Source organism: Bradysia coprophila (assembly GCF_014529535.1).
Source record: "Bradysia coprophila strain Holo2 chromosome IV unlocalized genomic scaffold, BU_Bcop_v1 contig_81, whole genome shotgun sequence".
Lineage (NCBI taxonomy): Eukaryota > Metazoa > Arthropoda > Insecta > Diptera > Sciaridae > Bradysia > Bradysia coprophila.
This window is the reverse complement of record NW_023503375.1, coordinates 5,809,821-5,837,496: the sequence shown is the minus strand read 5'-3', so window position 1 is coordinate 5,837,496 and position 27,676 is coordinate 5,809,821. Positions and strand designations below refer to the sequence as shown.

Sequence of the window (27,676 nt, the reverse complement as noted above, 5' to 3'; positions counted from 1 at the left end):
TAATTTCAAAAACTTTTTTTTCCCTGATTGGTACGGTCAATACCTAAAACCGACCTACAAGCAAAAACTGCTTGCCGCCCTGTGCCTGTTTCACACCAAGGGGTCTAACTCACGAGTCGGTCATCCGATTTCCATAAACTTTTTTTTTGTCGATCGGTATTGTAAATACCTTTTATTTGACGTATCACTTAGTTAGTTAGTTAGTTTGAGTGGGTAGAGTAAAACTCTGGCACCTAAGCCTCCAATGGGCCTGTTGTGCATACCCACAAATAGCTACCTACATTCTACATGTACGATTGAGGTAGTCCAATATGCTACGGAGAGGTAGGCTCCAGATGATGTTGTGCGGCAGTATATAGGCTCCTAGAGCTTTTGATCTGGCTGATACGTATGCCGGGCAAGTGCATAGGAAGTGTTCTGCCGATTCAATGTCCCCACAGTTAGGACAGCGGGGGTCATTGGTGATGCCCATTGTGTGAAGGTGTTTGTTGAGGTAGCAGTGGCCAGTTAGACTGGCGGTAAGTCTTCTAATGTTCCTTCTACTTAGCGATAGTAGGAATTTTGAATTTTTGGGAGAGATTTTGATACATTTTTTTGAGTGGCTGGCGAAGTTGATGGATGACCAGTATTTAGTGAACGTTTTCTTTTTCCATTTGTCAATTAAACCAATGAAAAATGATTGTGGGGCTTTTATGATTGGTTCTGGGCTTATGAGTGGTTTATTGACTCCTGCCTTTGCGAGGCTGTCCGCTATGTCGTTACCTTCTATGTTACTATGTCCTGGTACCCAGGTCAGAGTGACATTGTTGTTAGATGCCCGTTTTTGGGTGAGTCTTCTGCAGTTAAGGACAGACGATGAGTACACTTTGTAAGCTCCAATTGATTTTAAGGAACTCCGACTGTCGGAACATATTAATATCCGTTTGTCTGACACGTTCTGGCCTATCAGTTCTTTGCAGCATTGGGTAATACCAAAAGTTTCTGCTTGGAAAATGGATCCGAAGGAACCAAGATGGAATGATTTTTCTATCTGAAGTTGTGGGCAGTAGATTCCAGCGCCCGCTAGGTTGTTATATCTCGATCCGTCAGAGTACCAGGTGATATTTATGTTGTTGTCAATGACCTCGTTGTTGGTCCAGTTTTCACGGGATGGAACCATTATTTTGAACTTGTTTTCAAAGCAATGTACTGGAGTGATAGCATCGTGTGGAAGTTCAAAGTGTGGCGATTCTGATTTCATTCTGTTCCATAGGTTGGCATGACCATAGGTGGCGTTACGGAGCAGTGATGATTGCTGTAATCTGAGGGCAGGTGGATCTAGCGACGGCTTCTATATGGATATGTAGAGGTTCTATATTTAGCAGCGCTTCTAGTGCTGCAGTAGGTGTCGTTTTCACGGCTCCTGTAATACTTATAAGCGCTAATCTTTGGATTTTTGCAAGCTGTCTTTGTGCAGTTTCAACGTGGCAGCGGGGCCACCATATGAACGCCGCGTACGACAGCATCGGTCTTACTATGGCTGTGTAGATCCACATTAGGACTTTAGGGCTTAAACCCCAGTTTTTTCCGCATGCACTGCGGCACATCCATAGTGTGGCTAGTGCCTTACTTATTCTGAAGTTTATGTGGAGAATCCAATTTAATTTTGGGTCTAGAATTATTTCTAGTATTTTAACGTAGGGTGAGAGATTGATTACTTTCCCACAGATGGTTGGAGCTTTAAATCCAACTATTTTGGTTTTCCTTGTGAATAGAATGAGTTGGGTTTTGTCTGCATTAATTTCTTGGTGATACTGTGCGCACCATCTTTCAATTATGCGAAACGCTGATTGCATTAATTCACAGAGCGTACTGACATAAAAGCCAATTAGTATAATTGTGAGGTCGTCCGCGAAGCTGATTGAGAAATATTTTGTTTCATTTAAAAGTTTTAAGAGGCTGTCTTTGACCATAATGTATAACAGTGGAGGTAGAACGCCACCTTGGGGGCAGCCTTTATGAGTAATAACAGTGAAACTAGTAGAGCCCAGCTTCGCTGAGACGATTCTACTGTTTAGCATAGCGTAGATCCAGCTGGTGGTTGTGTTATCTACACTATGCTCTATGCATGAGTTTGTTATGGAGCAAAATGTCATGTTACTGAAGGCGTTCGATAAATCAACGAGACCTCCCAGTGCAAATTGTTTTTGTTCCAGAGCTTTTTCGACTTGATTAACTATATGGTGTAATGCACTCTCTGCTGATTTACGTGGTTGATATGCGTGTTGGTTGGGGTGTATGGGAAATTGCTGTAAGGCTCCATCCCTCAGATATCTATCAACCAGTTTTTCAAGAGTTTTTAACATAAAGGATGTTAAGCTAATTGGTCTAAAAGATTTTGCTAATGTGTAGATAAGTTGACCGAGCTTTGGGAGAAATACTACTCTAACTCCTCTCCAGGACTGGGGAATGTGAATGAAGCTAATGCTTGCAATAAACATTTCGTAGATTAAGTCTATGGTAAGATGGAGGCTTTTTTGAAGCTCAATGGTATAATGTTGTCGATTCCAGGTGACTTGAGGGGGACGAACGATTCAATCGCCCACTTTATTCTATCTTTAGATACAATTTTTCTAGCGATTTCTACATCTAAACGTTTAAAGTGAAAAAAAAGAATTTTCAGAATCGGATGCGTTTTACTCAAGTTATCGTGCAGACAGACGGACAGACGGACATTTTTTTTCACTGATTTGGCATCTCTAGACAACCACAATAGGTTTCCCCTCCCTATTTAAAAAAATAGTCAAGGAACCTGACCCGCCCATCAGGTGGGACCTAGTCATAATTAGGTGGATGAAATATTTCATGCTTCGAATAGATTGCAAATTACGCCAACCAGCGCAATATTGATGGGGGAAAGGTACCGATCCCCAAAACTTGTTCTATATTCATCTTTATACACCAGAAACGCTATTTGTCTCAGAAAATTGCGATAAAGTAGGAGTTAATTGTTGAAAATCAATGGAATACGGGATGAAATGACACCCATATTTGAATATTTAGAGGGGACTATAAATACACTGAGCGAAATATCTTATACGTACACTGCATTTTATACGTGTCAGTTCGATTAGAATTTGTTATGGAGATTTGTTGTCATGGTAGGTAAGTATGACACGTAACTATACCGCAACAGTAATTAGTTCTTTTGTTCGTATCACTTCAAATTTATTTCTATTCAAATTCATTTCAGGCTTTGCACATCTAAGGTTACACTAGAGTTATGCAAAGTTGCTTAAAGACAACAAGTCTTAGTTGCGGATGCAGCCTACAGAGAGATAATATTGCATGGCGACTGGACAATAGCCCAAAAAAACCCAGCAGCCTTGTTATCTCTCTGAGACCAGTTAGAAACTTATTTTAACTTATCTTGCTGGATGTGTTAAAATAACATATGGAAAAATCTAATGATAAGTCCATCAAGACAAGTTATAATTAACTGGTCTTCGGACTTCTCGATCTGAAACAGTCTGTGATGAGAGAGAAAGAAATATAATTCGTACCAATTATTTCAATTTGCCTTGAGGTATGAATATGTCAAAATATACATTTACAATGACAACTACCTCAAGTCAAGTTAAAATTAACTGGTCTTTGTATATGTGTAGCTTCTCTCATTTTGACTTTGTCGTCGAGGTCGAGGCAAGCAAGGTTGAACTGATAACGGATCGGAAATCGCTCACCGTTAACACTGTTAGACTGTTAGACTTCTATAATGAAAGAGAAGGGAATTCGGACCACTTATTTTAATTTAAATTGAAGGATGTACCAAAGTTTATAGACTGTTATGATTTGAGTTAATACCGAAGATCCGTTGATTACAATTTACCTTCAGGTACTTGTCATTGAATATTTTCAGATAAATTTCGACACATTCCTCAAGGCAACAGGCTCAAATTATATTTCCGTCTTTCTCATCATAACGGTATATATTTGAATGACAAGTATCTGAAGCTACGTTATAATTAACTGGTCTTCGGTAGTTTCGTTCTAATATTAACAGGATGTTGTCCATCTTTGAAGTACTCAGTTTTAATTTCAATATTAAAATTTCTTTTTTCTCAGTATAGAAATACAGGAAAAGGAACTCAGAATGAAGACTCAAACGATTTGACATAGCACTACAACAATTTGAGATATGTTCGTCAAAATTTTTCATTTTGAAAACGATTTGCACGAGAATATCATTAACACGACGACGCGACGTAAGAAGCATTAGAGATAAGTTATATTTCAACGAAAATTTATTCATTTAAATTTTGTCAAAATGGAAATTTAATATATGTCGTTGCTTATAGCCACAATAGGTAAGAGTTTGGGTGACTGAACATCAGAACATCAGAGCGTATAACATGACAATTTTCTGATTTTCCTTATGCTATTATGTTTTCGGTGTGGTCTGTAGTTAATTACAACTTGAGTTTTCGAATTATTTAACGAAACACCTTTTGCCAGAATTTCTATAATTCTAATCTGTAGAAGGTGAAACTTCTACAGTTTCTTCTATCACCTAAGAAGCACTTGTTGAGATTTGTGTTTTATCAACATCACAATACTCTGTTAACGTAAATGGTAAAGTCAATAAACAAATGTAAGGGTCTTTGTTGATTGGGATATGTTCGATCGTCGGATCGACATATCAGTCTTGTATAGAAACTCATCGAATACGCTTGTCAATAAATACTCTTATCGTCTTGTCTACCAAGTCTCACTGTATATAATGACACGGAAAGCTGCATATTTCAACAGCACACAATTAGGAATTTGAAATTAATCAAATTCCACATAACATTCCATTTAGTGTGTCAAGAAGTACTGGCTGCATACTTCAGTGTCACTCTTCTCTAGTGCACATTAGGTTAAACTGCCGGGGGAAAAAACACAGTACCATTTAATACTTGTTGTGTAGATAACTGATCTGGCATGAGTAATAGTAATTTCTGTTCCGAAAGTAAGTCATTTTACTCGTTAAGCCCCCGGGAAATGAGTCTTATCACTCATGCCAATTACGTGATGACTCATTATCCGGATGCTTAGTGAGGAATAGTACATTACGTCCTTATTTGAATATTTTTATTTTTCCGAGATGGAGCAATGTACCCTGTGCGGAATCCCTCGTGGCAAAATAACAATCTCAAAACTACGCATTTTTCGAGCGGTTTTCAGTGCCCTAACAAAATGGCCGCGTGACGCCATTTTGGATTTTAGTAAGATTTTTACGGGTCCATACCTATCTTTTTTGCTACCGTTGTCGCTGTCAACGAAAGCAGAAGCCTCTTTAAACACCCTCATTTGCTTTCATCTGTTACACACTACCTCCGACAACTCTTAAAGACTTTTGTATACTGAAAAAGCAGAGGCGCCGACTTCATTTTTCGAATAGTGTTGCCCAAAAAAGTCCCTTTTTCGTATAATCCGAAATTGATATTTTTGTAAAATTTACTTATCGATAACAGCCGTGTACTGGACACTTGAACATTGGGTAAGACTGCTTTATAGGACCCATGATATACAGTCGTTGTTATTTCATTTTACTTACTGTCAAATTTCAGCTGTTTTTTCAATGCATTTTGAATTGGCAAAACAGCTGAATTTTGATAGCAAGTAAAATGAAATGACAACGACTGTACAAAAAATAAAAGATAATTGCGAGCGTAGCGATCTTTTTTTATAATTATGCTGCTAAAAAGATCAAATGTTGTCGTAAATTCGATTGAAGATAAAGTTCGTTCCTAGACGGACCCTTAAAAACTTCGCTAACGCTCTCGTACATAAACATTCACACTTGGATATATATACGCACGCACACATTCGTCATGTAATTAACATACTATTACAAAACTGGAATGAGATTTTTGATTATTGTCCCGTAAAACAAATTTGATTCAGTTTGATAAATCTCATTCATTTCGCTTCGTTTCAGTGAAACATTTTTTAAGAAATGGAAATTGCATTGTTGCTGTGGATCCTCAAAATCTCCAAATTTTTATCAGAATAAAGTTCCGCACCGATTAAAAATAAAATTGAAAATGGAGGTAACGTAATTCCGAGAATGTAGTGAAGGTAACGCTGAAATTAGTCATATAAAGTGAAATGCCGCGCAGCGAGAATTTTTGACTTGCTTCGTTTTCTTCTACAGTTTAAACCATTTTTGATTTAAAAATGATTTTTATTGTGTCGTCGAGTGTTGCTCAGCCTCGTCGAATTTGGTCATAGTGTTGCTCGAGCCTCGCGGCAATACCGTAGTCGGCGCCTCTGTGAAAAAGAGAATTATTCACAAAACATTCTCACAGTGAGAGGTGATTCTTAGTCTAGTCCATTTAATTCACATACGATCTAGTCTAAGAAGTGCGTCGGCCTAGGTTAAATGTTACGTATATATGTAGGGTAAAACTAACAAATACTAGCTTCAGCTTTAATACGAGTATATTCTCTATATTCACTTCGTTCGAACAGAAGAACAGACAATAGAGGGCTCATATTACAGACGAATTCCTAATTCGTAATACTGCTGGGGCTCTTATTTGGTAGTGTTCGGAGGACAAATTTTCTCGCCCGAACTGTCACCTTTGGTGTGGTTTGGAAAATCTTGTATAAAATTGTTTTTGTTTCGTAGAGACAAACGGAAACGGAAAAACATTATGTTAATCTCGGAGGAAAATTCCAACTCTACAGATTGTTAGTACTTCCTATTCCCTCCCATCGGTGAACAAGGTACTACTTCTCACAGCACACTTCAAACTATTCTGATTGGTATTTTTGAACATCCACCGTTTCTCAATAGACAGCACGTTATTGACTGCACGGTATTGATAATACCACCTTGAATCGAAATTTCTTTTAAACTTCTTTTTTTTCGCTATTTCAATTATTTCTGATGAGTCTTTCCATCATCGTCCTATCAATCTTCCATAGACAAAACATGTATCACATAAATAGATGTTGACAATATAAAAATCTAATTATGCCAAAGCTTTTCATAGAACAATTTTCTTTCTTAAAATGAGAATCGTTGAAAAAAGAGAAAAGGAAATAGAAAACAGCTTTTATTGTCTACCCCAAGCGAAAGTTGAACATTACATATCAATTGGCCCCCCGCGAAAATGATCGATTATATGTTGGGAAATTTCTGATATTCCTACGACCTGCGAAAGTTGAACCTGGTCTGTGCCAAAAAGTAAAATGTCCTCGTGGAAACGATCAATGTTTTTCTAAATTTTGAAATGGCTGTGTATTCAACTGAATGTACACAAACATAAGCAAATGCATGCAAAGTTTTAAAATTTGAAAAAAAAAAAACCGAATTGAAAGTGTCAGCCATATTTATTGTAGCATAAAATTTCGATATTTTCAATGAGACTTCTGTTCAATCAACTTTGTTGATTTTTCACTTATTTCCTACAACAATACATACTTTTACTTACATTACACAATTTTCTTCACGTCATTGCAAAATTTATAGTCAAAAATCAACAAGTTATGCGTCCTCGTGTTCTGCGGAAAACAATTCAATGTCAACATGTCACTAACACAATAATGGTAATGTATTGTAATAGTATTAGTATTGTAACAGTAATAGTAGTGTAACATTGCGATTGTGACATCTGTGGTGTTTTCGGGATCAAAATATTTTTTTGTGCACCGTACAACTGAAATACGACATATTTTGCCGTGATTTTTTGTTATGAAATGTCAGGTTTTCCCGTGCGGGAAAATATGTCATTTCTTTACGATTTACCGTATGAGAATGGTTTTGAATGAATTTTTCCATGACTATTAAATTGAACAAATTTAATATGGTGAATGTGTAGTGTATATGTTTCAAGAAAATTGATGTGTTTTGCATATTTCAGTTGTTAACGGTGCGCAAAACGTTGTTCGTACCTTGACAGGAAATGGATTTTTTCAGCACTCGTGCTAATTTTCCTTACTCGCTTCGCTCTAAATACTATTACTAAAAGTAAAAATACTATTGTAGACGTGTGAGCGGGTTTTGTCGTTTCGAATTTTGTTGGTTTAGTTTAATTTTATTTAAGGCTAGACTATGCCATAATCTGGCCTTACATTAATTGATATGTAACGATCAACTTTCACATGGACAGGCAATAAAATAGAATACAGGACATGCTGCGAAATAATTCCTTAATTCGGAAACAATTTTGAGAGACTCGCATACTCACTAGTGTGTTGTTGAGCATCATACCTCGCATTCGGCTCGGATATGTAGACTCTACATCTACACTTATCTCAACTAACATTTACTTACCGAATCTTGTTGCTCAACAACGCACCTGTGAGGTTGCTCTTATTTCAAAATTGTTCCTTCATGTAATGAATCATTGCACCGTAACCTACTATTATCTAACTGTTTTCGAGGGAAGCTTCGAAGACTGTTTGGACCTTACTGGTGACTTGTTTGATCACCAAAATATAGTTACTGTTTAGCCTGAGGTCTAAGCTTTACAGCGATATCAATTCATGACTACTAACAAACATCTTTTATGAAGGAAAGACATTCAACTAGGTCGATGTGAATTTTAAAGGCGTATGATGCAAGATTACTTTAATTTTTAATTACTTTTTAATATTTGACTAAAATCCTCCGAGAAAAATGTAATAATTTTCCTCTTGATATTACTAACATTGGATCTGTTTCAACGACATATATTCGCGACATATCGAAGCTTTTTTCTATTGATAAGGTGAAAGAATAGTAGACGATAAAGAATTACTGCCGTAGTACCGTTATAGATGCTGTTCCAGCTGTTGAGCCCTCAGAACGAAGGAAAAAATCTGCATTTTGGCACCAACTTTTTTCCAAGACATCTGTGGGCTTGCAGCACAAAAGTACTGGGTTCATTTATAAGTGCAACGATAGTGGGTGAGGCCAGCTACAATACCCCATACTCAGTTCCGTGGAACAACGAAGCTGCAGAGAATCTGGACTCTCCGAACATTCAGTATATTTTTAGTCATAACTCTCGTGGATGTACTCGCACCAAGCAGTGCGTATACTCTACCTGTAGGTCTTTCCAAGGCCGACATTCGTACAACATCACAACAATTTAAAATAATTTTTTTTTGAATTATTGCTGAAAAACTGTTTTCGGTACCCTCTGACATGTCTTTACTGTTGAGAGCTTTTGACAGAAAATATTTTTTTTTAGAAAAAGTGAAAGATACGTGTTTCCTAGAATTGAAAGACGAATCCAACGAGCTATCACTCATTAAAATCGGAGACCGCTTGTTCCCCAATCGCCTGAAGTCTTGGCGATATTACTCTTAGGACTTTTTTAGCCCCGTACGAAGTACTGGGGGCTTATAAGATTAATATGCCGTTTGTAACACGTCGAATTGGAAGCAGACAGTAAGGGCGAAGCATTTGGTTATGTTCATAGATGACGAATCCGCAATAAAAAAAATGTCAGTCCGTCCGTCTGTGACCCCTCTAGCTTGAGTAAATCACAACCTTTTTTTCAAAATTCTTTTTTCCCCCGATCGGTATCGACAAAAGTAAGGTCAAGTTCGAAAATGGTTATGGTAGGGTCGGCCCTTCCAGAGCTAGGGCCCTATAGGTGTTTTTCAGTCTTTCGACGATATCTACCGAAATACGCACGCAGAAGCTGCTTGTGATATATCAAATGAAAGGTATTGACGAGTAGAACAAAGTTGCTGAACATTGTTTTTGGGTAAGATGCAACGTGGGCTTGTTGGGAGGGCTCAAAGGTCGTTACTCGGCCCTAAGTGTTTTTTGCACATAAATCGAGTAAATCTCATCCGATTTTGCTAGTTTTAGTTTTTTATGGAAGGTAATTGAATACCGAAAAGAACGTGACGAAAAAAGTTTCAAATTAGGGCCCTTGGACTAAGGCCGCTACTCGGCCCTAAGTGTTTTTTGCACATAAATCGAGTAAATCTCATCCGATTTTGCTAGTTTTTGTTTCATTTGAGAGATAATTGAATGCCGAATAGAATGATGGCGAAAAAAGTTTCAAATTTGGGCCCTTGGACTATGGCCGCTACTCGGCCCTAAGTGTTTTTTGCACATAAATCGAGTAAATCTCATCCGATTTTGCTAGATTTAGTTTTTTATGGAAGGTAATTAAATGCCGAATGGAATGATGGCAAAAAAAGTTTCAAATTTGGTCCATTGGACTAAGTCCGTTACTCGGCCCTAAGGGTTTTTGTCACATAAATCGAGTAAATCTCATCCGATTTTGCTAGTTTTTGTTTCATTAGAGAGATAATTGAATGTCGAATAGAATGATGGCAAAAAAAGTTTCAAATTTGGGCCCTTGGACTAAGGCCGCTACTCGGCCCTAAGTGTTTTTTGCACATAAATCGAATAAATCTCATCCGATTTTGCTAGCTTTTGTTTCATTTGAGAGATAATTGAATGCCGAATAGAATGATGGCAAAAAAAGTTTTAAATTTGGGCCCTTGGACTAAGGCCGCTACTCGGCCCTAAGTGTTTTTTGCACATAAATCGAATAAATCTCATCCGATTTTGCTAGATTTTGTTTCATTTGAGAGATAATTGAATGCCGAATAGAATGATGGCAAAAAAAGTTTCAAATTTGGGCCCTTGGACTAAGGCCGCTACTCGGCCCTAAGTGTTTTTTGCACATAAATCGAATAAATCTCATCCGATTTTGCTAGAGTTTGTTTCATTTGAGAGATAATTGAATGCCGAATAGAATGATGGCAAAAAAGTTTCAAATTTGGGCCCTTGGACTAAGGCCGCTACTCGGCCCTAAGTGCTTTTTGCACATAAATCGAGTAAATCTCAACCGATTTTGCTAGTTTTTGTTTCATTTGAGAGGTAATTGAATACCCAATGGAAAGTTGGCAAAAAATTTTGGGTTTCTAAAATAATGTCGTAAATTGTTGGTTTTATTTGAGAGGTACTTCGTACGGGCTTTCGTAATTGCGCTATGCGCAATTTTAAAAATGAACACTTTCAGTAAATTTGACCATGCCCAACTTGACTTGCATTTTGGTAACAGACGCATTAGAGGGTTGTAGACGTATTGGGGTTCCGGGCGTATTTCGGCTACGGACGTATTATGGTTACGGACGAAATAGGATTACGGGTCGTACGGGGCTAAGTCGCAGCAAACGCTCCGACTGTTCTGATGCCTTGTTTAAAAACAATCCGGCCATTTTCCCAATTTTCCTAAAAATAATTTTCGGAGAAGCAGGAAAAACATGAAAAACATAAAAAACATAAAAAATAGTGCAATTTAGTGAAAATTGAAAAAAAAACAAGGCATCAGAACAGTCTGAGCGTTTGCTGCGACTTAGCCCCGTACGACCCGTAATCCTATTTCGTCCGTAATCATAATACGTCCGTAGCCGTAATACGCCCGGAACCCTAATACGTCTACAACCCTCTAATGTTACCAAAATGTATGTCAAGTTGGGCATGGTCAAATTTACTGAAAGTGTTCATTTTTAAAATTGCGCACAGCGCAATTACGAAAGCCCGTACGAAGTACCTCTCAAATAAAACCAACAATTTACGATATTATTTTAGAAACCCAAAATTTTTTGCCATCATTCTATTTGGCATTCAATTATCTCTCAAATGAAACAAAAACTAGCAAAATCGGATGAGATTTACTCGATTTATGTGCAAAAAACACTTAGGGCCGAGTAGCGGCCTTAGTCCGAGGGCCCAAATTTGAAACTTTTTTCGCCACGTTATTTTCGGTATTCAATTACCTTCCATAAAAAACTAAAACTAGCAAAATCGGATGAGATTTACTCGATTTATGTGCAAAAAACACATAGGGCCGAGTAGTGGCCTTAGTCCAAGGGCCCAAATTTGAAACTTTTTTTGCCACCATTCTATTCGGCATTCAATTATCTCTCAAATGAAACAAAAACTAGCAAAATCGGATGAGATTTACTCGATTTATGTGCAAAAAACACTTAGGGCCGAGTAGCGGCCTTAGTCCAAGGGCCCAAATTTGAAACTTTTTTCGCCACGTTATTTTCGGTATTCAATTACCTTCCATAAAAAACTAAATCTAGCAAAATCGGGATGAGATTTACTCGATTTATGTGCAAAAAATACTTAGGGCCGAGTAACGACCTTTGAGCCCTCCCAACAAGCCCACGTTGCATCTTACCCAAAAACAATGTTCAGCAACTTTGTTCTACTCGTCAATACCTTTCATTTGATATATCACAAGCAGCCATTGCGTGCGTATTTCGGTAGATATCGTCGAAAGTCTGAAAAACACCTATATGGCCCTAGCTCTGGAAGGGCCAACCCTACAATGCCCATTTTCGAATTTGACCTTACTTTTGTCGATACCAATCGGGGAAAAAAAGAATTTTGAAAAAAGGTTGTGATTTGCTCAAGCTAGAGGGGTCACAGACGGACGGACGGACGGACATTTTTTTTATTGCGGATTCGTCATCTATGAACATAACCAAATGCTTTGCCCTTACTGTCTGCTTCCAATTCGACGTGTTACAAACGGCATATTAATCTTATAAGCCCCCAGTACTTCGTACGGGGCTAAAAATGGAAAAATGTTTTTCCGAAGCCAACCAAACTAACAAACTGAAATGTGGCGTGCCTGTGTAAATGACCATTGTCAAACTCACGCAAATTTTTCTTTCATATATATTCAATTATTCCAAACGTTTGGTTTTGCACACAATGTTTGATTTTTGTTTGCTCATTTGAATCCCACTGTATTTTGTCGTGCAATAAATTCGTTAAAATGCTCGCCGTTTTTATTGCAAAGCAAATGTTTGATGTCTGGAAAAGTTTTTTCTTTTACTATTCGTTTAGAGCCATGGAATTTAATTATTGAAATCAAAAATGTTGTGTTTTTTAGTTATTTATTTCGCACAACAAAATAACGTATTAAACAATATACGGTGGAATGTATGCCATTAAAATTACCATGGATATGGTATAATGTGACCACGGTGACCACTAAGGGAAAATTGAAATAGTAATTTATGCAACAAGTTGCGAAATGGGGTTCCTTTAGTCACTAATTGTGATGTTATGAAACAACGCCAAAAATAATATCAACCAGTCATATATTCATACATTCGAGATTGAGCAACGCGTATGTAAAATTATAGCTATTTGATCACACAAATTTGCGTTCAATTCGAAGGAAAAATAATTGAAAGCACTCAAAACGCGTTTCCTACGTTACATCCTTTCACAAAATTTGTGTAATTCCCACAGATTTACTTAATGTATGACGATAATGTAATTTCAAATCGGATAGACAATAATTTTCAGAGGCGCCTTTGGCACCATTTCACTCTTTCATTCAAATAATTTTTTTTCCGGCTGAGCTCCCGGTGATATTTGCGATTTCCTTTATTCTGAGACGAAAATTTAAGCTGATTGTGAAGAATTTTTCAAAAGTTATTATTTTCCTTTTGAGAAGATAGGTTCCGGGGAGTGAGTAGACCAGTCATAATTCGTGTGCCAATGTATTCGCGGTCCAGGTTGCTATTTACATTGGCGTCTTGCTTTGTCATCAATTTGTCTATATTATTACATTCTCATCCCTTTTTTGAAATCGTTGTTTATCCGTGAGGCGTGAAAAACCTTATTTTCTCCATTCAATTGTAATTTCTCACCTCTTGTTTGCGTCATGGGATGACCAAGAGTTTTTCTCTTTGCAACTTTTGTCACTTTATTTTGGTTTCGAAAAGGATGAAACAAATAGGAAGCGAGCGCCTCGATTTCGCTCGAATTGGAATTTCCCATTTCTCTTAGAGATGAACACAAAGTTTTTCATGCGTGCACGTTGTGTTTTTCCGTTTTTCTCCACGAAACAAAAACATCCATTCGCCACACCATTTTCGAAAACATAAACAAAATGACAGTTCGAATGAGAAAAGTTCTATTTTCTCCACACTGTAGAGAAAGTGCTGCATTTTTCTTACTAGAAATGTCATTCGACGAGTCGTCAAGAAAATAGAAATTTCTCATGGCCTATTGAGGGGACAAAATAAGGTAAAACATATCGGGGAGAAAATAAGAGATCCCAACTCGAGTGAACTTTCGCTCTTGTTGGAATTTCCTATTTTCTCCCCTTGGTGAACAAATAACCAATACTCATTGCAAATGCGAATGAAGCCTGTCGTGCAGTTTGCTCTTGTTACAGAAAAAAATCTATTCGCTTTGGTTAATGACTTTCATATCGGTGGTGCAATTAGGATGGAATGCGAATGAGTGTGCACTGAGCATCGAGGATATAATAAAGGTAAATAAATAAATGCTCGCAGATGTTTGTTTTAGCTCAATCCACGGATTTTCCTGCTGATAATTTGTGCTATAGAATGCATTGAAAACATTAACATTGGGAGTTATGATTCTAGCAAATTAAAAACAGCTCACAGCTATCTAGTTTAACAACTACGTCCCACATTATATGGGTGGGTCAGGTCCCTTGACTGTCGAAGTTATGAAAAGATATTGAAACCTTCCTTCATTTTAACACAAAAGCTCTGAATTAAGGCTTTAATTAAACAGAATCATAACATAAAGGTTCATGCATGTGATGCTGAGGTCATTAGAGTTATACTCGAGAGGTTCTGCGGTGGTGATAGTCATAACTCAGAAGTAACATGACGATATCATGCTATCTATCGAGTCTAACTACAGTTCAATTATATGAGTTCTAAAGCAGATGCACAGCTAAAGAGATGGCGAATTTTAGTATTTGGCCCGCTCCGCTCTGGTCGCAATCACACTCACAAAGTTTTTCATGTTATTTGACATTTTCAGAAATATCTTTCAAAAAATTAGTCCGATATTTACCATTAATTCCTCGTCGGGAATAACTCCCAGATCATTCGGTCGATAGAGACTTCACACATTGCACATAATCGGTCATAGTGAATTTCAGGATGTGTTTTCTGACGTAAGATCCTTGACTTAACAGAGCTCTATTAAATGTCCGTAACATTACAAATGAATAGTCGCCATATTAGGGGAACGTGCACTTATGTTGTTCATAACCTGTTATCTTCGAAAAGATAAACAAGGGTTGAACCGTAATGAGCATATTACCGGGTCTTTAACAGAGCTTTTTCGCGCCCTGCCCTTGCCCTCATTAATAATAACTTTAAGTCATTTTTGACAGAATTTTCTATCGAAACGGAGCCTCAGAGCTCGATGGCGGCCACAGGACAGACAGTATATAAAGGTCTGTCCATCATTGTGGGATTTTTGTTGTGGTTTTTAAACGATTCCACACAAAATTTTAACAAATGAAGAACTAGATTTCTTATTTTAATATTAATTCATGTTGCTAGCGCGACCCAACCAAAATTCATAAAAAATCTAGATGTTCATTTGTTCAACAAAATACTCCTATAGAATCAATTACTAACTACAATAACTCACAAAACAGAAAATTTTTGAAATTAGAAATAGAATATCGTCGAAAGTTATTGACGTAATTTTTAAGCATTTTAAGCGAAATAAGACAACGCAGGACGATGGAGAGGGAGGAGATGGTGTCAAAAGTCGTCAAAAATTAGTCATTTATGAATGCCACCAAAGAAGCTTTTAAAAGTTTATTCTTTTCGTAACTTTTAAGACGACAAACTGTCAACAAGTTAAAAATTCTTAATTTCTTGAGTAATGTCCAGGTCGGTGAAAACGGTTTTTCATGCATCGTTTAAATCATGAAAATTTTCAAAACAATTTACGTAACTCAAAATGTCAACGTCAACATGCACAATTGAAACCATTTTGGTTGTGAAACAGTTTCTAGCCGAATATGTACGTATAATAAATTGATATCCTTAACGGTTAGAGTGGTAATTCGTTGCACGAAATTATTTTTGGTATCCTTCTCAACCTCGGTTGTATAACCAATTAGTGAAATTTGGTGTCTCTTTATGTTACGAATGCAGTCGAAGTATTTGTAATTTATCTCTATCAAGCAGGGCCTATACAAGCAAAAAAAAAATCCCGAATTTTCTGAAATTTTCGCGATTTTCTCTTTTTGTGAAAATTTTTTCGCAAAAATTCATGAAAATGTGAGACAATATTTTCTCGAATATAGGCCCTCCCATCAAGGAACGACTTCTGAGCAGTGTTATGTTTCTGTGATTAACGAATTTTAATTTACAAATATCAAGAGTGTACTCATTGTTTTTCACTCTTCTTCTTGGTTTGGCCAATCTGAGATATTGATTGAAATCTGTCACTAGATCGTTTCAGATTTCCAATGAGGTGCTGACAAACTGCGTCACAAATTTAGTTCGGGCGAAGTGTAAATTCTGTTTTCTCTTAAATCGTATGAAATGCCATCCCAAAGGGAACGGCTTAGCTCAAAAAACTCGCAAAAACGACGGAGCGGCTACGGCTTCGGTGTATTGTCCTTAGTGAAAATCAAGGAAATTTAGAGAATTTAATATCATAAAAATGGGCCCTAGAGTGTTAACTGAGAGAAGTTGACCCATGAGCTGGTCCCTGTGAACTTTCCCAGAGAGTTGGACATTATTTCCGAATCCGTTCGCCTAACGTGGACCACTATGTAATCAATGTAATGTGCACAACCGATCAATCCTGAAAACATCTCATTTACAACAACTTACAACTAAGCTCGAATCCCATTTTCCACATTCTCTATTTCAGTCAATCGAAACCCATCAACCCACCCACCAGTGGTTACAATTTACAAGGTATTGTTATTGGAATGGAAATGATAAATCTTTAAGTTCGTCTCTTTTCGATACCTTAACACTCGAACAATACTCCAAAAATAATCGAACAAAAAAGGAAAAGAAACATTTAAGCTCGGGATACTATAACGGTCCCGAATAAATTTGTTATTCATCTCTGCCCCGTTATCTGGGAATCAAATATTTTCTTTCATAACATACCAAATGCTAGACGTGTGTAGTGTAGACACCTTTTCAGTTAAAAATATCCTTTTGTTGAAATAAGTTGTCGAATCCGTTTATGTTTACCAACAGAATTTATTGTATGAAATGTATCGTTACAGGGGGCTCTTCGACACAATAATAAATCGGATTCGATTGTTCCCACGGCGATATTTTTGATATCGAAATCAATTGTTTCGTAAATGACCTTCTTGTCCTTATGATTTACTTGAATCTATTCGTTTTCGGCTATCATTTATTGGCTTCATCGAATTGATGTGAGGAAACGCATCATTAAAAGAAACCGACCATAAATTTTTCACATAAAATGAGTTTTAACATCGCAATATAATTATTTTAAAACACCACACCATAGCTCCGGGTATACATTGCGCTTTTGTTTATTTTCATAATCAATAAATACAGTCCAATCCGCACATGATAATTATTTACAAATTGGTACAGCTAATGGGAGAGTATTTTATCTTTACATTCAAGCAATGTTTTCACACCTTCGAATCAAAAAAAAAATCGAATTTTTAAATATTTACCGGTACTAACTTCACCGACAAATTACTGAGAGCGCACATTCGACCGTTCGGTGCGAATGTTGTTATTTCACTAAGGTGAAAGAATTTCGGCTACAGAAACCATCTGTAGAATGAAAGCTTTTTTTTCGTCGGTGAGTCTGAGCATAATAATAATCGTGGAAATGAGAGTCGAAACGAAGATCACGGTGAGAGAGTCAGTGTGTCATGTGGAAATTCTGTTTGTTATTCAGAATGATTTAGCAGTGTTGTAATAGCATTACATCGGATTGTGTCTTGAATGCTTTTGACGAACGGGTATAATAATTCAGAAAAGGTGCTAGCTCATTCAATATGCCATTAGAGAATATATATGGTGATCAAATCACTCCTTATCACCATCAAGAATAATGTTATTTTCTCATCATTCTTATGCACAAAAAAAATGTTAGGCAAAAACACTCAACAAAACTTGTGAGGTATACGAAAGTAGAGCATAGCCGTGAATGAAACATTTTACTATAGTTATTTGTTTACCTTGGGGAGAAAACAGTAAATCCCAGCTAAAGCGATGTTTGTGGCCAGAGCGAAGCGAGGGCCACAATTTCGCACGAGTTAGAGTTTCCAATTTCTTAGAGAGATGAACACAGCGTTGTTCATATGACATGAACATGAACAAAGTGACAGTTCAGGTGAGAAAAGTTCTATTTTCTTTTCACGGCAGAAACACTTTTCTCACTAGAAATGTCATTCGACAAATCGTCAATACAATGCAATTTTCTCATGGCCTATTGAGGGGAGATAATCAGTTACCGCACTCCAGCAAATGAAATTTTCTATCTATTTGAATCTATTTTTTCCTGAGGTAAAGTTTACCGTAAACGCAACGTTTTTTACATGAAAACTGACTTGATTTATCTGAATTTCCTTTGATTTTGATTTTGAAATTTGGGTCAGTTTTTTTTTTAATTAAAAATAGCTGTCCTGACCTCCCTAGTAGGACATGCACGGTGGCCACCATCGGGTCAGTTTAGTTCAGGCTCAGATATTTTCAGGTCGACTTGAATTTCAATTGTATATCAAGTGATACCTGACCTAGCCTTAGTAGAAAATAATAATCTAGATTCTCATTTGTTAAACCACATTTTTTGGGAAAACAATGAATAGCGACTCTCGAATAAACGACAGGCTCTGACTAAAGGACTCGCATATAAAAAAAAGAATGTTCACAAAAATGAAGTAAAAGATTTGAAACCAATCTATTGAATACACTTAGATGAATAATGATCTAAAAGATCTGACAGAAGAGATTATGATATGTCTGTGAAAGGTTACATTTCCTCGTAATCAGTAAGCTAACGCAGATGTACTGTATGAGTATTGAAGTGGACTGAAGCGGAAGCCTGAAGCTAATCATTTCTGGTTGGACTTAACAAAGAGGCCAGAAGACACAACAAGCACAGCTATTGTCAACTGTTAACTATCAAAATGTATTTTGAGTAAACCATACACTATTGACCGCAGAGTACATTGAACAAACGAAGTAATTGAATACTGTGGTACACATACCGTTCGTAAAAAAAATGATTTGGAGAGTCGCTCACAGGTCAAGTTTAAGATTATTCCTTTAGAGCAAAAGCACTGTAAAGGTATAAGACTTCCAACTTTTCCAGATTTTTAATCGAGTACATGAAAACCCTGTTTGCCCCAACATTCGACCAGGATGTAAGCCAGCAAATTCAATTAAATCCAAGTAAACATAGCCGTTGAATTGTTGATTTACGTAAAGCGGATCGGCGAGCTTTCATTTCGCTATACAATTAGTGCAATTGAATCAATCAATGTCCAATGTTGACATAAATGATGTGGGATTATGATAGGTAACCGAGCGTAAACCACAAATTACCATAAAATGTGCTATTAAATTTGATTGAATCAATTTCCCCCAACAGTGTTATAACAAAAACCGTCATCACACCAATCGTGTGTTGCACATTCAATTCGACCGAAATGGTCAAAGGTGGCACAAGCCTGAAGCGTGCCCTGTGGCCGCTGTTCATTGTGTCGAAACTATTCGGCATTTGTCCATTTTCTATTCGCCATGAACGGGTTAGCTATTTGGGAACGATTGTGTCCATCGTTATGCTGGCTTCCTATTGTTCGTTTCATTTTATCAGGTGCTTGTCATTCAGTGTATTTAGCAGCGGATTTTATCTAAATGAAAACAAAAATTATTTATTACCCAAGTGCGTCAGACGAATTAACCGACAACAGCAGCGAAACGAATTTCGTAACTATGGCCATTAATTCGTTCAATCGATATTCCGGAATCGTAAGTCTTTTCGTAATAGCGGTCATGGGTATCGTCCATCAGAAGGAGATATTAAATGCTCTTCAAATCATGCACTCCATCGATGGTATATTTCGAAAGGAAGTGAACATTGAAATTGATGATTCGATATATTCAAGGTATGGTTCTTCTGCTTGCTATTTGTTTTTTTATACGCACAATTTAGTCGATTATCTTAAATATCCGGGTTCAATGGGGAATGTTTTATCGTCTTGAAGGGGTTTTTTGTGGATGTGTGTGTTTTGAGCTAATTTCTATTTTGTAGAAAATGGCGACCTCAACCTTGTGCAAATAACCTTGCGTTCAAAGTAACACAAAAAAGGGTTCGTCTGAATGTAATTTCCATTTTATTATTTATTTATACCCAAAGCGTTTAACTAGAAACGAAAGCCCACTGAAAACTGAACGAAATATTTGTCAGTGGTTGTTTGGAAACCTTCTTCGTCTTTTGTCAAACATCATATTAGTTGTAAGTGGTAAGGAAGAATAAAGATTAATAGATTGATGAACTCACACCATCACCAACATATTTAAGCCATCCAAATTTGGTGTAAGAATTTACATTTTCGAGAAGAATGTTCTCACCTTCACAATAAGAAAGTTCGTAAAACGAACGGAAATATTGAGTGGATTGCAATTGGGAAAATATATTCCAGCGACGGAATTTTTGGGTTTATCAATGGAATTTTGAGGGATTCTTTTGAAAAACAGCCTACCGAAATCGGACGCATTTTCCAGTGGACTCTTTTATATGTACCTAGAAAGGACTTCGACTGTAGAAGCCAAAACGATTTTTAAAAAAATTCTTCAAAGCTTTTGTAGCTGGTGAAAGGGTGGATCAAAAACCGAAAACTTGCACTTTTCGTACAAAACTTTCTCCAGTTACACGAGCAGTACAGGGTTGTGTGGGATGTCATTATAAAGGTAATCACATGCACTATTAAGCCGAATGGGGACTTATTGGCTTTAAAAATTTATTCACGAGCCGTACAGGCTCGTGTGGGGTGTCATTAGAAAGGTAATTGCATGTACTTCCGGGCAAATAGGGTCTTATTGGGTTTAAAATTCAACCACACTGAGGATATGTGCTGTTGAAACTTTCAACTGAAAAAGAAAGGTAATTTTATGTTGTTCCAGGGCAAATAGGGTTTCACAGCATCTACGATGAAATATAAGCACTTAAACATTTAAACTTCTCATATTTCATCGTAGATGCTTCCAATCCCTCATAAGACCCTATTTGCCCTGAAACAACATAATGGCACCCCACACGATCATGTACGTTTCGTGGACATCGAGAAATCTCTGTAAGAAAAGTGTAAGGTTTCAGTCTTTTTCGGTTGAAAACTTCAACTGCACACTGCAATTTGACACAATTTCCTAAATTTTTACAGATATTCCTAAATTTCCCAGATTTTCATCAATTTTCACAGATTTTCGTACATTTTCCAGATTTTTCGTAAATCTTCCCGAATTTTCCCCTATTTTACAGGAAATTCTTCAATTTTCCCAAAATATTTTGGGAAAACTTAGAAAACGAAAAATGTTTGATTTCAAATCTTGTACTTCAATTTTTTTAATATTCACTTCACTATATAACGGACCATATTACCCAGAGCTTGTCATTATTTTTGTCGTCGTTATCGCTAACAGATGAACAGCCGTATGTGACAGGGTAAAGTTTGACCACAATACGTTCTGAGACAATTTAAATCATTTAAATTTGAAGTCAACCAAATTTGTGTCTAAGTTTTCTTCAGCTGATCCATGTCTTTATACGGTTTTATCTCTGATCTGAACAGGTCTAGGTACAGCTGAAGCATACCTAGACACATAGATTGACTTTAATTGTAAAAATTTATACTTTTAACTGCAAATGGAAAACCGAATCACTATCTATCTCATCCAAATCCGACAAAACTGAATTTTCCAAAAATTCGTCCGAAATTCAAAATCTGAGAAAAATGTTTCCAGGTTCGGATTTGAGTCGAACAAGATAAAACATTGCCTGAGCCTGAGATAGAGCAAATTTGTAAGATTAAACAAATGAAGTAAAAGATTTCACTACAACTTGTTGACATTACTTGGATCGAAAGAAGTGACAGACTCTACTAATAACACTGGGTGATATAATTGTCGCCTGTGAAGCGTTTTAATAATTAGCTAGCACATTCCCAAAAATGACCGATCCTCCACATCCTAATTTCGATTTTAATAACAAATTTTACCTTCCCTAGAAACATTAAGATTGGCTTGGTGTCGATAATCGCTGCAATTTCGGTATTAGAATACTTCAATTGCTTGATGTTCATTCAATCTTATGCGCCATTCAATGAATACTGTCTGACAATCTGTTTGGTTCCATTCGTCGTCACATGTATTACAGAAATTCAATTTATCGCCTACATGCAGCTGCTCAAAAATCGTCTCGAATTAATTAACAATTTTTTCGGACAATTTCGTGGCGATGCTGGAAAATCTGCGAAAACAAATATCAGAAAATCACCGGACCCATCCCCATTAACTACTAAAATATTTACGGTCAACAAGGTTGGGGACAAATTAAAAATTTTATCATCACAAAAGAATGGGTTCAATGGACTTGGTACGAATGTAATTATAATGGAAAATTGTGGTAAAACAGTTGGTAAACAATGGACAGACAATCTTCAGCTGAACAGGAAATTATTCACCGAAAAAATAATGAAACTTCAGATAATCTACAACAAAATGGAAAAGTTTCTAGTGCAAATACGATCCGGTTATTCCATTCAAATTATTACCGTATTTACGGTTAAATTTAGCATTATAACATCGATGCTGTATGCTTGCTGTATGATTCTGATCAAGTAAGTAGAAAAATTCATTGCTTAGTAACTACACATGTCCTACTAGAACTGTAAAAAATCGTACTCCATTAGCCTGACACGAAGTCGAGAACTTTAGTTTCCCACACCACACTCCGATAGAGTTTCATATTTGAGCATTGGAAATTGTTCTAACTCTACTGCAAAACCACAGCACTGCGTTTATTTTGCTCAGATTATAGAACACAAACAATCCTAAGCGGTAGCTCTTATCACTAAAGCCTCTAAATTTGACACTTGTTAATTCAGTGTTCATGCTAGGAGCAGAGCTGTGGCAATGGTCACCATATTCAGGGTACATGCACTCTTAACGCAAACGCCAGTGAATTGATTCTCAGCGCTGCAGCGCGACATCTTTAAAGTTGTAGATTAGCATAGTCGTAAGAAGTAGAGAGCAAATGCTTAAAATTGCCATTCGTCATAGCACTGCTCCTAGCATGAACATAGAAAATATTAGGATGCTGATACACTGCGTTTAGTTCATTGTATGAGTTAAACATCAAACTTAACCGGTCGCTCTTACCACTAAAGCCTCCAAATTTGACACTTATCAATTCAGTATGCATGCTAGAAGCAGTGCTGTGGAATTATGAAACATTCGTGCTGTCACTGCACGGATTAATCGTCTCAAACATAGCCTATTAGGAAAAAAAAACCAGCACCAGATCTTTCGTATTCGTCCGTTTTAAACACACAATCGCCAACGAAAATAAAAAAGAAAATTTGTTCAGTCAAATGGTTCCATAGAGTACCTAGAACCACCGTTTTGTTCCGCTGATCTCAAATCATTAGTTCACTTCTATATCATTCCCATGAATTTTTGTGTGGAAACGACAGACTCAAAGAGTAATCAGTGACGACAGTGTCAAGGGTTCTTTATATTTTTTTTTGCTTTAATAGGACTTGCGTCACGGGTGTCGTGTTACGCCGCGCTCATGATTACAAGATAATAGACCGTGCCCTTACGAGTGACTGACTCGATGTAGTAGTTAGACTTCCTAAAATACGATAGTCGAGCTGTTGAAAAAGTGTATTTTTGAAAGGGTCTGAACTCAGCATTCTAGAATCAATAAATCGATGCGTTATCGTCAACGGTAAATGAAAAGTAAATTGACTTCAAGCTCAAAAGCATGTAATCTTATTTTATCGCATACGCGGTGTGATTCCCCGAAAAAATTATTCACCTAGGATATATAAACAAACATTATACTTCTGTAAATTGTCAAAGTGTCATTCGCATATCTTGTTGTCTCGTTTTCGCTTATGCGATAAAAAAGAATATGCACGTATGACAAGCCGTCTCGGCAAGCCTCGACCGCTTTTTCATACGTGCATAATATTTATTACTTAACCAGCCTCTATACAAACAAACACCTCTCTCCTCGGGTAACAGTGGCCGAGTCGGTTTTTTGCGACACTCAAAATCCGACAAATTGGTTCAGCGACAAGATTTTTGGATTTTGTCGCGCGAAAGTTTTGAATTAGTTTTGAATTTGTTTCTATATTTAGATAATTTATGATTTTATTTACATTTTTTCGCTTTACAATTGGTTTTAACATAACAAAAACGAACAATACACATCTTCGTCTAATTTTCTTCTTCTTCTTTTTTTTCTTCTTCTTCTTCTGAACCATTTTTTCGCAATAGGTCGCACCGACAAACGACTCGGCCACTGTTACCCGATGCAAGAGGTGTTTGTTTGTATAGAGGCTGTTTACTATACTAGGGAGGTAATAGGGCCTTTCCGGATAAAAAACTCTTTACCTCGCTCGTAAAGTAAAATAGCATTCTGCACACGAAAAATAATTTGATATCTCGTATCACGATGAGTACGAATCGTCGACGCCCTATAAATATAAAATCCATAACATAACTCGGGATAAAAATGAAAAGTAGAGTAGAATTTCGTTGATCCGAGGCGAAGCCGAGGTCAAGTTACACATGAAAACGAGAAATTTCATTTTTATCCCGAGTTATGTAATGGATTGTATGTGTTGAGGTCGTCGAAAGACGTGCTTCAAACACGAAAAGTACGGCTTTCGACGCATGTAGCATATAAAATCTATTACATATTACACATGAAAAGTTTTTTCGTGTGTATTTTGTTGATGCGAGGCGGAGACGATTTGCTCCGCTTCATTTCAATTGTTTTACGGGAAAGCTGAAGTTTTCGTTCTGGCCCATGTTACTTTCATCTCCAGACTGCTGAATGGTCTTTCATACACAGCAGTCTTATTCGCATCTCAATGATGGAGTACAACTTAAAATGTGTCTTTCCTGACTTAATGCAATGGATATATTGGACATTTCAGTCACCATAATCTGTGGTGAGAGCATAATATCTGGTGTACATTATGTGCCTTTAACAGCTAAAATGTAATTGCAATTGAAATTGCCTTGATGTCATAACTTAAAATTCTTTTGTTTTGAGAAGTATTTTTCTACAAATTGCATTCTCTATGCAACTAAGAATTCCAAGGAATATCCTTGTGCCAGATCAAACAGTTATTGAGATGTTTCAGCATTAATATTTCCATTTTGAAATGCTCCCGTTGGCGCTTTTGTCATCGTATTTGAATATATGACATGAATTTAGATACCAAGGGATAATAAGGTGAAACATCGATTTCTCGTATGCACTACATAAATTCATATGAGGTCAATTGAATGCAAGGAAAACGTGACTTGTCATTCTTAAAGAATTCACAGGTTGAGTGTGTTGAAAGAAGTTCTTGAAAGGAATGGTGTTCTAGGAAAGGGAATATTAAATATTGGTCGGAATTACTTTAAGAAATAGCAACTCGGTTGGTTGGAACAGTTCTGTATTTATCGTGTGTTTTGTTGGTTGCTGTTTACGGACATGGTGCATCAAAGACGGTTCATTTATTTCAGATCTGTGTCTACACAAATACTAACTGATGATGATCGTGAACAATTAATTAGCTCATCAATGTGGATTAGCCTTATGTTGCTGGAGATGTTTTCGTTATGTTATGTATGTCACAGTATGGAAACTGAGGTAATTAAATGTTTCCCCAAACAATATAAACGTAAGCTTTACATAGGGTTATGTTAACTCATACAAATTCGACGATAACAGGCAAGACAGATAGGATGTAATATTCATCACTTTGGCAGAGAAATCATATATCACGAGTGCAAATTGCAGGTAAATGTGATCTGGAGCACATGAAAATTCTTTGAGAAAAACGGAAATCAATTATTGATCTCACAGGTGAAAGCATTTTCATTTGAACTGTTACATAATCGTATAGAGTTTAGACCATTGGGACTGTACAAGTTAAATCTTGAATTTCTGTACAACGTAAGTTCAGCCGAGCATTCCACGAGTGTATATTTTCCACCCACTGATTATGACAATTTCAGCTATTTGGAGCGATATCAGCCTATCTAATAATACTAATCCAGTTCGATATGGCACAGCATATAGTGACAGCCACAAGCCAGAAGCTTTAGAAACACAGAGTTCTGTTTATTGATAAACGCACGTTGAATGATTAAAAATGAACTATGAATGGGTGGATGTGTGTTTTCAATTGCATCATAGCACTTCTCCAAGCATTAACACTCATACGTCGACGCCAAAACGCCTTCAAATGTTGATACACGTATGAGTGACACGTGTGATGAAAAAGAAGTACAAGACTTTGTGTTAAACTTTCAAAAATATTTCGATCAAAAGAAGGAATAGATTTGACAACACATAGGTGTAGGGTTTTGCTACTGTTCGTTAGATATGTAGGTTATAGTTTCTTTTTTAGATTCCAGGAATTCATAATGTTAAAATTCATTGGTTTGAGTTGTTCACATTTTTCCTTCCATTGGCTGCACGTGGTTAATTTGTTAACTATACGATTTGTACTAAACGTACTATGTAGTCTAGTTGGATAGTCTCTGGATTCATACAACTCAACCGACGAAATGAGCAATAGGTAGATATTTGTACTCTCGCTTCGCTCTACTGGCAAATATCGCTCTTGTAGGAATTTCCTATTATCTGCTAGAGGTAAATACAACGTGTTTCATGCTTGGGTTTTGTGAGAATCCGCATTTTTGTCCATGTCCACCCAACCCGCCATTTTTTGGGGGAAAATGATTATTCTCTCACCTAAAACGCCATTTGCACAACGCTTTTTATTAGACAAAGTAATGATTTTAGCATCGCTAGCATGGAAAATTATTTGTGTATGAATAGTATGGCATTTTACTTTACGAGCGAGGGAAAGGCTTTTCCCTAGCGAAGGAAAAGGCACATTCCGTCATAAGAAAAATGCTTTTTGCGGTTAGACACTGAAGTTCGGTGGATTTCAACACGCAAACTATTATCGAAAAGTTTGATTTTTCTGTATATCTCAGAGAGAGGTATTTGCGGCCAATAAAGTACTTTACCTTACTAGGAAAGTAATACGGCCATTACTGCCCTAGGGCAAAGCCTTTACCAACCTCGTAAGGTAAAATAGCATACTATAACCGGGAAGTAACTAGTTATCTCGTATCACGGTGAGTAAAAGTATCCGAGCGCGGTACGAGATAACTCGTTTCTTCCCAGTTATAGTAATCTACTATTCTCGGCCGGTGCATGCTGTTGAAATGGCTGTAGAGTGTACCGAAAAATTCAACTTTTCATCACTCGTAACAAAACTGAAACTTCGGGAGCCTTTGTAATGAAAATCGTTGTGTTGACATCGGGAAAAAAGTAAACATTCCATTTTCTCTTAATACATTTTCCATTTTTTCCCCTCGGTGAACAAATAACTCTGCACTTGTGTAAAGTTACGCTATCATGCTGTACCTTAAACAAGACTTATTTCAATAAAAATTATTTCTGAAAAATTTCGAAAGAAAATTGTAGAATTTTTCGGAATTAAAATTCTCTAAAATAATCCCTGACCTTGAAACAGTGTAATAATGTTAAGTTACATGAAACACTCTCGTAATTTATTACTCTATTTGACACATAAGCAGCATTCCACTATTATGTTAG

General features: G+C 36.8%; 1 protein-coding gene and 1 long non-coding RNA gene across 2 annotated transcripts; both read left to right on the top strand.

Moving 5' to 3' along the window:
• Positions 1–5,250: 5,250 nt before the first annotated feature.
• On the top strand, positions 5,251–13,879 carry LOC119072309. The gene is made up of 3 exons (XR_005086836.1): positions 5,251–5,261; positions 11,321–11,327; positions 13,752–13,879. It is a non-coding gene; the product is annotated as an uncharacterized LOC119072309 (long non-coding RNA).
• Positions 13,880–19,316: 5,437 nt separating this feature from the next.
• Positions 19,317–26,206, top strand: LOC119072146 (putative gustatory receptor 28b). The gene is made up of 8 exons (XM_037177290.1): positions 19,317–19,333; positions 19,406–19,630; positions 19,701–19,922; positions 22,041–22,652; positions 25,564–25,690; positions 25,772–25,840; positions 25,907–25,996; positions 26,059–26,206. Exons 1-8 carry the CDS (start codon positions 19,317–19,319, stop codon positions 26,146–26,148), a joined length of 1,452 nt encoding a protein of 483 aa, XP_037033185.1. The 3' UTR covers positions 26,149–26,206.
• The last annotated feature ends 1,470 nt before the right edge of the window (positions 26,207–27,676 follow it).

What these genes read in the sequence shown, in the direction of transcription:
- LOC119072146 (XM_037177290.1), top strand. An exon ending in TGTTCGTTTCATTTTATCAG is followed by an intron (nt 19,631 to 19,700) that starts GTGCTTGTCATT and finishes TTATTACCCAAG; the next exon opens with TGCGTCAGACGAATTAACCG. An exon ending in GTCACAGTATGGAAACTGAG is followed by an intron (nt 25,691 to 25,771) that starts GTAATTAAATGT and finishes CGACGATAACAG; the next exon opens with GCAAGACAGATAGGATGTAA.